Source organism: Trichosurus vulpecula, chromosome 4, assembly GCF_011100635.1.
Source record: "Trichosurus vulpecula isolate mTriVul1 chromosome 4, mTriVul1.pri, whole genome shotgun sequence".
In the NCBI taxonomy this organism is placed as follows: Eukaryota; Metazoa; Chordata; class Mammalia; order Diprotodontia; family Phalangeridae; genus Trichosurus; species Trichosurus vulpecula.
Genome location: NC_050576.1, coordinates 293,560,635 through 293,575,268, shown reverse-complemented (window position 1 = coordinate 293,575,268; position 14,634 = coordinate 293,560,635). Strand labels below are relative to the sequence as shown.

At 38.3% G+C, this 14,634-nt stretch overlaps 1 protein-coding gene across 1 annotated transcript in view; it reads right to left on the bottom strand.

Moving 5' to 3' along the window:
- PLEKHM3 (pleckstrin homology domain containing M3) overlaps window positions 1-14,634 on the bottom strand; it is a 194,339-nt gene that overhangs the window by 168,939 nt on the left and 10,766 nt on the right. The window contains exon 2 of the mRNA XM_036755998.1: window positions 1,736-2,665. Coding sequence (XP_036611893.1) covers window positions 1,736-2,665 — 930 coding nt within the window. The remainder of the gene's footprint in view (window positions 1-1,735; window positions 2,666-14,634) is intronic.

Here is a 14,634-nt window from a genome sequence, read left to right as displayed (position 1 = left end):
TACAGGAGAGATCTGAGTGAACTTAAGACCTTCAAATCAACAACACTCAATATCTCTTGAATGCTTTCCTCATTACCACTTCTCCCTCTCAACTCCATGAATTGACACAATACCTATTTAGCAGATTTTAGTTTCTATTCTGTACTACAGATGTCTGCTGAATATCACCGTCATATTGTGAGCAAAAGAGAACTAATTATATTTAATTTAATAATCAATATCCTTTTAAGCAAATGCTGTTTTCCCCCAAAAGGGACAGCATCATTATATCACTAAATATGTATTTTTCTACTATATCTTCATTAGCTCATAAGTTTCATTTTTCAATTTAGAAAGCAAGGACTGAAATCCACAATTTAGTCATAGCCAAGAACATATTTCTTGTTTATCCTTCAATCCTACATCTTCTTTCCTGTTCCTTAAAAAAAAAGTTGTTCTGTTCTGAAAAAAAAAAATTCTCCTCCTGCTGAAACCCACAAATCTAAGACAGGAATGCAAATTTTCTCTATTAGACAAAACTCTTCCTTTATTCCTTATTGTTCATAAATTGTGAGTGGGGTTTATTTCAAGAAGGATGATTTTAAAAATGGATCCTATTTAAATTATTATATAGAAAAATCATATTTTATTTAAATGATAAAATTTAGATAATGACTTTAAATCAGGATTTTCCCAGAACAACAAATTTAGTTTTGGGGAAGAAAGAAGTAGAGTTTTGAAAGATCATAAATTAACTAAAACCCCCGTTTTTATATCTTATAGTAATGCAGTTGCTCTAAAAGACATCAGCTGTCCCATTCTTCCCCCTGAAAATAAGGCACTGGTTCACTGGATGGGTATGAACAGTCACCTGCTAAATAAGTGACTATTTTCATTTTAGTCAAACCTAAACTCTCCTTTCCGATTCTCACCTAAGAGGATCAGATGAAATCACTGCCAGAAAACAGTTATTGACCGTAGGAATTGCCAGTACTCTTTATTGATATCTTTTTGTTTAAACATTACCTACATTGCCCAGCTGTGTATCTCTAGTACCCCATTCCAAAGAACAATCCCTTATAACAAAGAATAAAAAAGAGGTTAAAAAATCAGCTCAGTAAAACTAACCAAAATACTGAAAAAGTCTGACATATATGCAGTGTCCTCCACCTCTGCAAAGCGGGGGGGGGGGGGGGGGGGGTTTCTCATATCTCTTCTTAGGAGCAGCCCTTTCTGAGAGTTGTGAGTCTATCTCTGGAGCCAAACTTCTTACCTGGGACCAAACATAAGTTGCCAAATGTGCAATGACCCTTGTTCAGAGACCTAAAGTGGCTGTAATCCTTAGCAAGAGACAGAAGGTGTCAGTTCCACTTCTATTTATGCTTTGGTCAAATTACCTTTAATCCTGAGTATCTGGTGAAATCCAGGCAAGTCACTGCCCTTCTGGGGGCCTCAGTTTCCTTATATGGAAAATGGTGGTAGTGGGGCGGGGGGGGGGGTTGGACTATATAGTTTTTTAGGTCCCTTCCAGCACTAGATCTATGATCCTATGATTATATAGCTCCATAAAATGGTTTACAATCATTGTTTGCATGAGGATAGGTTAATGTTTTTAAACTGCTTTTGGTTACGAGAAAAGGTACTTTCATTAATGGGAAGTAACTTTGCTTCTGGAAGGAATTCTATATTTTAATAGTATTCTGAATTTCCTTTAATTATATTTTAGGATGGAAATAAAATATACTTTGCTTCTTACCTGCGCACTTAAAACTCTGAGCTGTGAGACCTCTCTCCAAGGACAAGGTTGTGAGAATACTCAGGAAACTGGTAGTCACAGACTGACGTTTGCTCTTCCTGAGGTCATGCCCACCCATTTGGTCCCTAGATTTGTTTCTAAGAGTGACTTGTAGGTTTTGCCCTAAGCTCCTAGCTGCATTGGCAGCTGTTTTCAGGGCCTCCATCCATTCTTGTGCCCTTTGCTGAGTCTCGGCCCGTAGGCGGAGGACATCTTGTGGGAAGATGACCTGAAAACAGGAGTCACAGTCATCCAGATTGTCAGTTTGAACAGCCAGGCATACATCAACATTGTAGCTCAGCAGGGGATCCTCATCTAGTCGACCAGGCTGAAAAGCCATGAGATAGGCTTTACTCAGTACAAATGTAAAAGCCTTCCAGTTATTTTGGACAGTGAGTCTATAGAGTGTCCCAGACTTGAGGATGTTTTGGTACTGTTTAGAGATGTCTATGAAAGAAGTTGACTGGAGCAGCCCATTGGACTTCTGTAAGCACTGAGTATGAAGAAAGTCATCATGTCCTAGCACTGATGAGTTTTCCAGTTCATCGCGTTGCCCCATGTAAGTTGGCACCGCAGCATGCACTACCTCCCAAAGTTTCTGTCCCCAATCCAAGGCTTCCCATGGTGACTCTGCCTTCAGTTGTAGCTGGGTGTTGTCAGATAGGACTGTATCCACCATTCTGGTCTCAAGATTGCCCAGGACCGATATATTCTGGAAGCGTGAAAGCTGGTAAGTGGCATAAAGGTTTTGATTGCCACTGTTATCAAGACAGTAGAAGTATAGATTATATGGTGAAAGTTCAGCATAACAACTTTGCCAGTAACTGTCATGATCTTTCCTAATTTCAAGGTAACCCTTCTTCAGAATATTTGGAAATGTTTGCCTATGTTCTGGAAGAAATGAAATAAAAGACAGATTAGTTTTGAAAACTCAAGTATACATCATTTTGGTTCATATTAAACACAGCGCTACGCAGGATTCCAAGCTGGTGGTTCATATTTGGTGAAATAGAAAAGGGGAAGTGGGGAAAGTTATGCTCTAAAAAAAATTTAGAAGGAACTTGACAGATTACCTAGTCTAACTCTTTCTTTTTACGTGTGAGGAAACTGGGACTTATTGGAGGTGATGTGATTAATCAAAAGTCACAGTGCTAGTAAATGATATTCAACCCAGGGCGGCTGATTCTAAATCTAATAGACTTCTCACTACATCATAGTTAGGGAGATGATCCTATCCTAAATTTCAGTAATGAAAGATGCTGCACCCTAAGTCTTAGTACAAACATATTCAAATAAACCATGAAGTCCTAGAGAACAGTGTGACTCAGCCTTGCAGGGCACAGGTCGTTCATTTATGAAATAACTGCACCACCTATACTGTAGTGGTTTGGTTGGGAATCAAGTAACAGTGACGCCAAAAAAAAAAAAGAAAAAAAGAAAAAGTAAAGAATATCAGTGAGACTTTTTAAAATATGAAAAGAAAAGAAAAGAAGTCCAATGGGAGACAAAGGGACACTAGAACGCATGTGCTGATTTTTAATATATATTTTAAAAAAGTGCATCTGTGTATAACAGAGATTTCTGGTTGCATATACAATCTTCCTTTTTTCTCTTCTTTGTATATGAAAATGTTCACGTTTGATATGAGAAATCATCAGAAAATTACAAAAGAATACTATAAATATAATAAATATAATTAACTAAATAATAAACAGTAAATAAATAACAAAAATTTAAATTTTAAAATAAATGCTGAAACAAAATATTAAAATTTCAATTAAACTTATAGTCTTGCAAAGGTGAGGAACTTGCGGCCTCGAGGCCACACATGGACCTGTAGGTCCTCAAGTGTGGCCCTTTGACTTAATCCAAACTACACAGAACAAATCCCTTTAATAAAAGGATTTGTTCTGGAAAACTTGGACTCAGTCAAAAGGAGACACTCAAGGATCTAGAAGGCCACACGTGGCCTAGAGGCTGAAGCTGCAGGTTTCCCCCAACCCCGGTAGGGGGACTACAAGTATATACAATATTAAACATTTTTAATGTGTTGTTTTGCTGACTTTTTTCCCCACTTTTTAATTTTCTTTTTATAAGGGCTAGGTCTCTGGGAAGAGGACAGGTACCCATGAAATGTAAGTGATATAAACAAAAAGGCTTTCAATAAAATTAAATTTCTTAAAAGCTTATACAAAGAGCATATTCTAAGAATTCCAGTCCCATTGAGTACAAATCCTATTAGCAAGGTACAAAAACAAGAAAAAAATCTAAACAAAAAATTACAATACTTTGTCATTTTAGGTTTATGTCTTAGTCCAACTCAAAAAAGTTGTGGTATATGATTGTGATGGAATACTACTGTGCTATAAGAAATGATGAGCTCGGTGATCTTAGAAAAACATGGAAACACTTGCACAACATAATGAAGAGTGAAATGAGCAGAATCAAGAGAACACTGTATATACAATATTGTAAGAATGACTTTGAGTGTGTAAGTCATTTTGACTATTAAAAGTATCCAAATTGGGGGTGGAGCCAAGATGGCAGCTGGAAAGCAGGGACTAGCATGAGCTCCCTGCTGAGTCCCTCCAAAAACCTATAAAAAATGGCTCTGAACCAATTCTAGAACTGCAGAAGCCACAGAATAGCAGAGGGAAGCAGGGCCCCAGCCCAGGACAACCTGGATGATCTCTGGGTGAGGTTTATCCTGCACGGAGCTGGGAGCGGAGCAGAGCCCAGCGTGGGCAGCGTGGACCAACCAGACCAGGAGCCGGGCGGAGCATGCCCTAACGCCCTGAATCAGTGAGCTGCAGCAGTTACCAGACTTCTCAACCCACAAACACCAAAAGACAACAGAGAAGGTTAGTGGGAAAAGCTGCTGGAGTGGAAGGAGTTTGCCGTTCGGCTACCGCCCCAGGGGGCAGTGGAGGTGGGGCAGCTACAGGACTACAGCTGCAGTTGCTTCTGGCCCCAGGCCCACCTGGTGGGAGGAATTAAGTGGCAGATCAGAGCAGGAGTGAAGAGCCTGCTGAAGATCTAAGCCCAGTCCGGGTTGGGGGTTCTTGGGGAAGGAGGAGGGCTGGAGTGGCAGAGCTGGTGCATCCCCCCAAGCCTGGAACATAGTTCTCTTAACTACAAGCAGTCATACCCCACTGAAAAACTCAAGGGTCAAGTTAGCTGGCTGGGAACATGGCCAGGCAGCGAAAATGGACTCAGATTCAGTCGCAGACTTTGGAATCTTTCTTTGGTGACAAAGAAGACCAAAACATACAGCCAGAAGAAGTCAACAAAGTCAGAGAGCCTACATCGAAAGCTTCCAAGAAAAACATGAACTGGTCTCAGGCCATGGAAGAGCTCAAAAAGGATTTGGAAAAGCAAGTTAGAGAAGTAGAGGAAAAACTGGGAAGAGAAATGAGAAGGATGCGAGAAAACCATGAAAAACAAGTCAATGACTTGCTAAAGGAGACCCAAAAAAATACTGAAGAAAAGAACACTTTAAAAAATAAACTAACTCAAATGTCACAAGAGCTCCAAAAAGCCAATGAGAAGAATGCCTTGAAAGGCAGAATTAACCAAATGGAAAAGGAGGTCCAAAAGAACACTGAAGAAAATACTACCTTAAAAATTAGATTGGAGCAAGTGGAAGCTAGTGACTTGATGAGAAATCAAGATATTATAAAACAGAACCAAAGGAATGAAAAAATGGAAGACAATGTGAAATATCTCATTGGAAAATAGATCCAGGAGAGATAATTTAAAAATTATTAGACTACTTGAAAGCCATGATCAAAAAAAGAGCCTAGATATCATCTTTCAAGAAATTATCAAGGAGAACTTCCCTGATATTCTACAGCCACAGGGCAAAGTAGAAATTGAAAGAATCCACCGATTGCCTCCTCAAATAGATCCCAAAAAGAAATCTCCTAGGAATATTGTTGCCAAATTCCAGAGCTCCCAGATCAAGAAGAAAATACTGCAAGCAGCCAGAAAGAAACAATTTGAGTATTGTGGAAACACAATCAGAATAACACAAGATCTGGCAGCTTCTACATTAAGAGATCGAAGGGCTTGGAATACGATATTCCAGAGGTCAATGGAGCTAGGATTAAAACCAAGAATCACCTACCCAGCAAAATTGAGTATCATGCTCCCAGGCAAAATATGGATTTTCAATAAAACAGAGGACTTTCAAGCTTTCTCAGTGAAAAGACCAGAGCTGAATAGAAAATCTGACTTTCAAACACAAGAATCAAGAGAAGCATGAAAAGGTAATCAAGAAAAAGAACAAGAAATTGCAAGGGACTTACTAAAGTTGAACTGTTTAGTTTACATTCCTACATGGAAAGATGATGTGTATGATTCATGAGACCTCAGTATTAGGGTAGCTGAAGGGAATATGCATATATATATATGTATAGGTTTATGTATATATATGTGTATGTGAGTGTGTATGTATGTATATATGTATGTGTAGAGAGAGAGAGAGAGCGAGGGCACAGGGTGAGTTGAAGATGAAGGGAAGATATCTAAAAGAAATAAAATCAAATTAAGGGATGAGAGAGGAATATATTGAGAGAGGGAGATAGGGAGAGACAGAATGGGGTAAATTATCTCGCATAAAAGTGGCAAGAAAAAGCAGTTCTGTAGGAAGAGAAGAGAAGGCAGGTGAGGGGGAATGAGTGAATCTTGCTCTCATCAGATTTGACCTGAGGAGGGAATACTATATATACTCAATTGGGTATCTTACCCCACAGGAAAAAAGGAGGAAGAAGATAAAAAAAGGGGGGGGGATGATAGAAGGGAGGCCAGATGGGGGTGGAGGTAATCAAAAACAAACACTTTCAAAAGGGTACAGGGTCAAGGGAGAAAATTCAATAAAGGGGGATAGGTTAGGAAGGAGCAAAATATAGTCAGTCTTTCACAACATGAGTATTGTGGAAGGGTTATACATAATGATACGCATATGGCCTATGTTGAATTGCTTGACTTCTTAGGGACGGTGGGTGGGAAGGGAAGAGGGGAGAGAATTTGGAACTCAAAGTTTTAAAAACAGATGTTCAAAAACAACAAAAAAAAAGTTTTTGCATGCAACTAGAAAATAAGATACACAGGCAATGGGGTATAGAAATTTATCTTGCCCTACAAGAAAGGAAGGGAAAAGGGGATGGGAGGGGAGTGGAGTGACAGAAGGGAGGGCTGACTGGGGAACAGGGTGTATTGGCAACCAAAAATGGGCTCCTTAGCACTTAGTCAACAAGTGCCCTTGACTAGTTTGGCTTTTTCCCCTGAACTGAATGCTGTTTGTATCTTGGACTGGAGTAAGCTTGTCGGCCCCTTCACCTTGCTTCCCTTGCTTAAGCTGATGGAAAAAACCTGTGCTTTCCCTGGCGTACCTTACACCCCCGCAGAAGCTGGATGGTTAAAAGCAGCTCCCGTTGGAGCCAGAGGCAGTTACAGTTACAGTTACAGCTACAGTTACAGCTACAGTTACAGCTACAGTTACAGTTACAGTTACAGCCACAGCCACAGACACAGCTGAAGCAGGAGCTGCCAGTAGCAGAGCTGACCTACGGGAGGAAGCTGAACAAAGACTTCAGGCCAGTGGGTAATCTTATTACCATAGAGGGGGAAGCATGATTTTGCTTTACGCAATCATGCTTCTCTGTAGCCTCCTGGTTACTCTTTCAAGGCGTACTTATTGGGCCTGGAAGCCTTTGATCAATATATCAAAATGGGGTTGCTGGTTCATGGGTTGGTTACTGTGGAGCCTAAATATATGTTTTGATTCTTTTGCCTTCTACTTTGAGAGTTTCTTATATCCGGCGGTTCCGAACGTTTCAGACATGTTTATGATCCTCTTTGAGATTATAAACTCTGCCCTCCTAATACACAGGGCAACCAGAACATATGCCATCTTGGAGTGGAGGGGAGGGTGGAAATGGGGAGAAAATTTGTAATTCAAACTTGTGAAAATCAATGCTGAAAACTAAATATATTAAATACATAAAAAGTACCCAAATTAACTATAAAAGACATACAAAAAAGACACCATCCCTATCCAGAGAAAGAAATGATAAACAGAAGTATATATAGAATAATTTTATGTATATATACCTATTTGTGTCTAATGGTAGCCATCTCTAGGGCAAGGGAGGGAGGGAAGAAAAAAAGAGGGAAAAATTTACACGATAACTTTATTACATGTTTAAAAGGAATAGAAGTATGTTTATAACAGATTTGCAGTTTAATGTGCAACAATCTTCTTTATTATGTTATGGAAATGCTTGTTTTATTCCATAAATTAATTAATTAATTGAACCCTCTTATCTAGATGTTTAGATAATGCTTTGGTGAACAGACATTTGTTCTGAAAAAAAAAATCTTGGTGAATTAGGCTTCTTTTGTAGAACTTTGATAACAGGCTTTGACAACCCATTAGTCAAATTGTGTGAGATTAAGAAGTTATAAGGCCATGTTTTCCAGGTAACATTTCAACGGGTACCATGTGCTGGATATAGAAAAGACAACCTGGCTAAATTACCTTGAAGTTCTGTTGCCACTCTACCAGATATTCTGGAGATAATAACCCCATCTTTCCTTCAGTTGTCATAGCTGTGATTATAAAGTTGTGGAGGTTCAGGGATTTTAAAAAAAGTAGCTTTAAGAGGGTTGCTCAGTTTTTTTTAATTGGTCCAAACATCTGAGTTCACTGATGTAGGCAAGTCCTGGTAAGAAACTCCATTTAGCAATGAACAACAGCACTCTTCTGCAACTTAAGTATTCAGAGATTTTCCAGCAACTCTTAAGAGGTTAAATGACTTGCCCAAAGTCACTCAGAAAGTATCTGTGTTCTAAACTTCAAAGGCCAACTGTCTTCCCTCCCTCCTTCCATCCTTCCTTCTATTCTCTGTATACTGCCTCTAGATGCTCAGTCTTTATATGTGCTGCCTGAATCATCTTGATGTTCCTACTGTATCTCCGTCCGTCTAAGCCACAAATTTATAATAATAAAATGTAGTGCTTTTCTGTCTTAACAAAACTTGACTGTCATTTGGGTAATTGTCCTTATGCTTTATCATTGCACATATCAAGCTGGAACTATTCTCTACTTATTATTCTGTTTTCTGAGGAGTTTCCCAAATTTTAACTTTGTAAAACTAGATACAAATATAAATAAATTTAACCATCCCCTAAAGAGGACAAATAAAACTCCCAAAGTTTGTAAAGGAAGAGAAAAATACAGATCTATATCTTAAAACAGCAAACAATCAAAAGAAATGAAAGTCAAAGAAAAACCGATTTTATTTGCTCTACATCTCCAGCGCTGACATTCATTAGTATTTCTGTGCTAACTCAAAAGCCATTAATTTCTTTGAAACCTACACTAATCTCTTTGTAAGTATAGATAATGGAGCAGTATTATCCTCTAATCATCTTACTTTTCTGTTAATCCAATAAGGGAGGCAGAGCTGTCAGAGACACTGCAATAGTGCCTACCCCTTTCATTTCTATCAAGTACAGATGATAGGTTCAACCTACTGCACAATAACACTCATGACCATACTTCCCTCCAACATCCCTCTGAGGACCCACAAGCTCACCTGCTTTACAGTGAGGAAAATAAAAGCTGTCTCTATTAGAAAGGAATTTTCCTCCCATCTCCCTGTATCCACAGAGTGCTTTACTACAGCTCTTGTAAATTAAGGCTTCTATAACTGGGGAAAAATCAGCAGTCAGCTCAATTAAAACAAATTTATCATACTCTATAAGCCAGACAAACGGATGCTGGGAGTAAGCATATTAATCAAGAAGTCCTATTACTATCTCTCCAATGCACTCCCTTCTTTCATTTTATTGATGTACAATAAAGGTAAAAGATATATTTCCATTCACTGTTCCTCAATTTCTGCCCAACAGCATCTCTCATCTTTGCTGCCTCTTTTGTCTACTATCTCTAAACAGGGAAATTAAATTCAGGCAAAGAAAAGGGGTTAATATAGTACATTTTACACTATACTGTCTTGAAAAAAAATAACTGAAGAGATTTTGATGTACTTCCTCTTCTCTGAATAGCTTGTTTATATTATGAAGTGTATGTATATATGCTTTATATATGCATATATTACATATATTACATATATATTCTCATATGTGTACATGTTTATATATCTTACAGACCTCTGTGTATACATGATTTTGGAGGCTCAGCCACCTAATATTTCTTTTTCTTTACATTCAAATTATTTTTATTGATTCTACATCGGTAAATCAGAAGCCATGTAGTCAAATCTAGAAATTTAATCAGCTTACTGTTTTTCTACTCTTGCCTGAATTGGCAACTTCTTTCAGTTAATGTTCTTTCTCATACCCTTTAAAAATTAGATTCTCTCAAAAATAACACAATCATTATATTCCCCAAAGTCCTCTTCTAAAGTTTAACACTGAGGCTTCTTTGGGACATTAGAAGATCCAGAAAGCACTAGAAAGTGCTCTGAATTTGGAAAAGATTTATGTACAGACCCAGTGATGGACTGACTGCGTATCTGTCACCCAAAGATCAGCTCAGCTAAATGCAGAGAAGATAACTGCCAGGTGGTTGGACACCATAGGGTAGGGGGTTGGCTATTTGTGACCACAGCAGCTTAGGAAGACTGTGTACTTGAGGCTTACGAGTTGTGGATTGCATTAGTAGAACAGCATTGTTGTTCATTTGTTTCAATCATGTTCAGTCATTTGGGGTTTTCTTTGCATGGACACTGGAGTGAATTGCCTTTTCTTTCTCCAGATCATTTTACAGATGAGGAAACTGAGGCAAATAGGGTTAAGTGACTTGGCCAGGGTCACACTGCTAGGAATTGTCTGAGGCTGGATTTGAACTTAGGTTTTCCTGACTCTAGGCCTGGTGCTCTATTCACTGCACCACCTAGCTGTCTCTGGCTGAGCCGTTCCCAACAGCAATAAAATCATACATTTAAAAAAGGTAACTAAATATACAACCAGTTAATTTTATTATAGATTCTTCAGATATATTTTTAAAATATTATTTCCATTTCAGCAATAAAGAATCACAGAAAGGTGATTTTAGTGAGACAATACTACCTCATTAAAAACTGGTTGCTTTCCTATTGCCTTTCCACATTTTGTTAAGCCTCTGACTCATGTCATTTCCTTTTCTGGTATAGATCCTAATTCCTTCTTAACATGCAACAGTGTTTTGTACACAGTAAGAATTTAATAATTGTTAGTGACCAAAGAGGAAATGAGTTATTTACCTGCCAGACATCTTTTGTAATCAGTGCCACCAACTCATTTCATAAGAACATTTTAACTCTGTGGGATGGAAAATTCTTCAAAGTAGTTCTTTTCTGCAGACTTGGACGATTATGTCTGGAGAAGAGTTTTTATAACAACCAAAGCAGAAATGTGGTGATTTGATATGTATTTCTTTAAGAAAAATGACAATTGTTCTTGCCAATTCAGAAAACAAGAACAAGCTGGGGAACAAATTCCACCCCACTCCCAGCCCTGGCTCCATGCTCCTCTGCCACTTGGGAAGCACTGTGGTGATCCCTGAAGAATGTCATTGCCATGAGAGGCAGGAAAACAGGAAGCTCTGAACCAAGACTTCTGTCTATTCTCTGTGATTATGGTTACTTTAAGGGCAGCATTGCAAGACAAAGCCGCTCTCTTTATTGTGCTATACAAAAAAAATGGGTCTGTTTCTAATACAAGAATAACAGCTGGTAAAAAACACTTTTATGAAACTCCCTACTATTGAATTCCCTTCCCTCCCACACCTGCACCCAGAGCAAATGTTTAGGATACTAGAACTCACATTCTCTTCTCACAAAGGTCACAAACATATTTATGAAATGAAACATAGGAGAACCAACTTGAATGCCCCATAGAAAGCAGGGACTCAAGTGAACCCAGGTCTTCAAACATGTAAAGCAGGTTTTGGAAATCTATTTTTTAGCCACAAGATCTATAGTCTATCTCTAGCTCAGTGGTATCATGTAAAGTAAAGGCTCTCACTTCATCCCTTAATGGATGTCCTAGCTAGTCAGTAGGTCATGTGTCAGTCAGAGTGGAAGGTCTCCAGAATTCTCTTTAGCCTAAGCCTTCCCCAGTGGAAAAGTTTTTATTCGCTTTTATAGTTACATTTCTATAGCTTTAAAATTATTTTTATTTGCTCGTTTGGACTAATAAATGTCTACATCCATACACATTGCAATAAAATGTATTCTCTCCCAAGGATTAACAAAACAAAAATTGCTACACATTTATTATCAAATGGAATTCAGTATGAAACAGGTCAGTCTTGGATTCTATAGCTGTGATTCTGTGGGCTTAAATACCAAAGGATCTCACTATAAACCAATTCTATACTAGAAGATAGTTTCACAGCACACACTAAAATAAGGTTTCCCATGTATTGTTATAATTTCCAAAAACCCAAATAATGGTTATTCAGGGGCAGCCTTATGTAATGGTAGGAAGACTAGAATCAGGAAATACAGCTTTTATTTCTACATGGTACACTATGATTTCATTGGCTAATGTGGGAACTCCCTCCACCAAAGCAAATCATAATCCAGCTATAACTGGCAGTTTTAGAGAGTTGCCTTGGGTCTTAAAATTAATACCAAAAGTGGGCTCTGACCCCAGACGTCCCTGACTTCAAACTCAGCATGCTCTCCACTTGCTCTGCTACAACCTCTCCTGCAGCGGAACCTCAGAGCACTCCCAACTTCTCTGTCCCTTAGATTCTGCCTTTCCAAAAGGGAAACTCTGCTGTCATAGGAGAACTGAAGAGGGGTACGGTATGGTAAGAAGGGCCCGATTAGGCTGGTCCAGTGTTTCAGGTTTGGAATGGGAATGAAATGAAACACTCGACTGTCTAACAATTAACAAAAGATTTAGCTGGCCAAAGCATGCAAAGGACGTGTGTCCAGAATACAGCTTCACTCTGCTGGCCATGCTGGTGTAACAGTCAAGCCTAAGAGGAGAGTTCCTAACTTCTCACAGGCAAACTTTAGTATCTGGGTCACCAGTCAGAAATCAGTTAGGTTTCAAGGATGACATCAATATCTTTTAAGGAAAGATTGGTCTAAATTACCTGACAGACAGTATTCTTAACTACTTAAACCAAAGATTCTCAGCAAAACCCAAGTGACAGCCCTCAATGGCCTCCTAAATATCACAAAATGTCCCAAGTAGTTCCTTGAGCACAGTTCTTAGACAATCTCCAAATTCTGACCCTTAGTGAGGCCCCATATTAACATAATTGGTGGGTCTAGAGACCACTATCCTCCTCTAATACAAAATTGATACAAATTTTAAAAATAACAGTTTGTAGCATTTATCATCTTTAGAGCACAGTTCTTAAAGATACAGAATATATTCTATGTCTCTATATGTTAAATACCAACAATTTACCTTCTAATTTCCCATATGTCCATGGGGGATGGAGGCACAGGGGATCTTGGCGGGATCTGCCATTCCCCCACTTCATCCACAAGAACAACAAACTCATTCTGAGCCAATCCTGTTGATGAGGCCAATTGCTGTGGTTCAGGCTATTCTAGTGAGTGCTTCAGGTTGAGAAATGAAGGAAAAGTGATAGATACTCTTAAGCCAAATAATAGTTAACATAAGTAGGCTTAAACAGCCATAGAATGGCAAAAATACTCAATAAGTATAAAGTGTAGACAGATTCAAATGAATACAGCTTCCTTGTTTTTGTGTTGGCCATGCTGGACCACCAATCAAGTCTGGGGGAGAGCCACTCCTGCCTCTTCATGGGCTGGCATTTATACTCAAGCCAACAGGAACTATGTCAGCAGCTATAGCCTTAGTCCCTTGAAATTACTCCTACTCCATATGGGAATTAGAGATGTGAGCAATAATAATAATTAATGCTGGTTAAGATGGCTCTTTCTACAAGAGACCTAGTACTGGAAAAAATACATTTTGATTTCTACTTGCTTTTTAATTTTTGGACCCAGTGTTCTGAGGTAGTGAATGAAAAAGTCAGGAACTGCTATTCACTACACCAATACAATGAATAACACTCTTACTTAAGAATAGGATTTCAAAAAACTGTAACAGTCTAAGAAGAAAAACCAATATTCAAAATGTCATTCATTGTCAACATTTCCAACCAAATACTTCTATAAGGTAAAGTTAACTTCTTATGAGCATAGATTTATAAATATTAAAGTATGCCCCAAATAGAAAGTGGGTTCATTACTTATAAACATCAACTATTAGAATTAGTAGAGCTAGAATAGATCTATGAGACTCATTGGATGTCAGAAGTAGAAGACATACTAGAAGACATATCCAGTGTTATCTAGTCCAACCCTTTCAACTTGCAACTAGATTACAACAGCCTCCAGTAACTGATTTCCTTCAATTTATCTTTCATATTGCTTCTAGAAAAATCTTTTTAAAAGATTTTCTTAATGTCATTCTACTTCTTAAGAGCCCACAAAGGTTCTCCATTACACTGCATTAAGTCCAAACACCTCTATTTAGCTTTCAGGTCCACTATGATATTGTAACTATCCAACTACTACTATCCAATTTTCTACCACTCCCCAACACACACTCTTTATTCAGTCAGGCTTTTCTCACTGTCCTTTATACTCAACATACTCATTCACAATCCATCTCAAATTTGCCTTTCTTCACAATGTCATTTGTGATTATAGTACCACATCCTCCCATTTAAAAACTCCATTATAGTTACAGTAAATATTACATACTTTGGTACTTAATTGTTCTCTAATTATTTCATGTGTTACTCTTATTGCCCACTTCTCTCCAATGAAAAGGAAAATTTCTTGAGAGTAGAA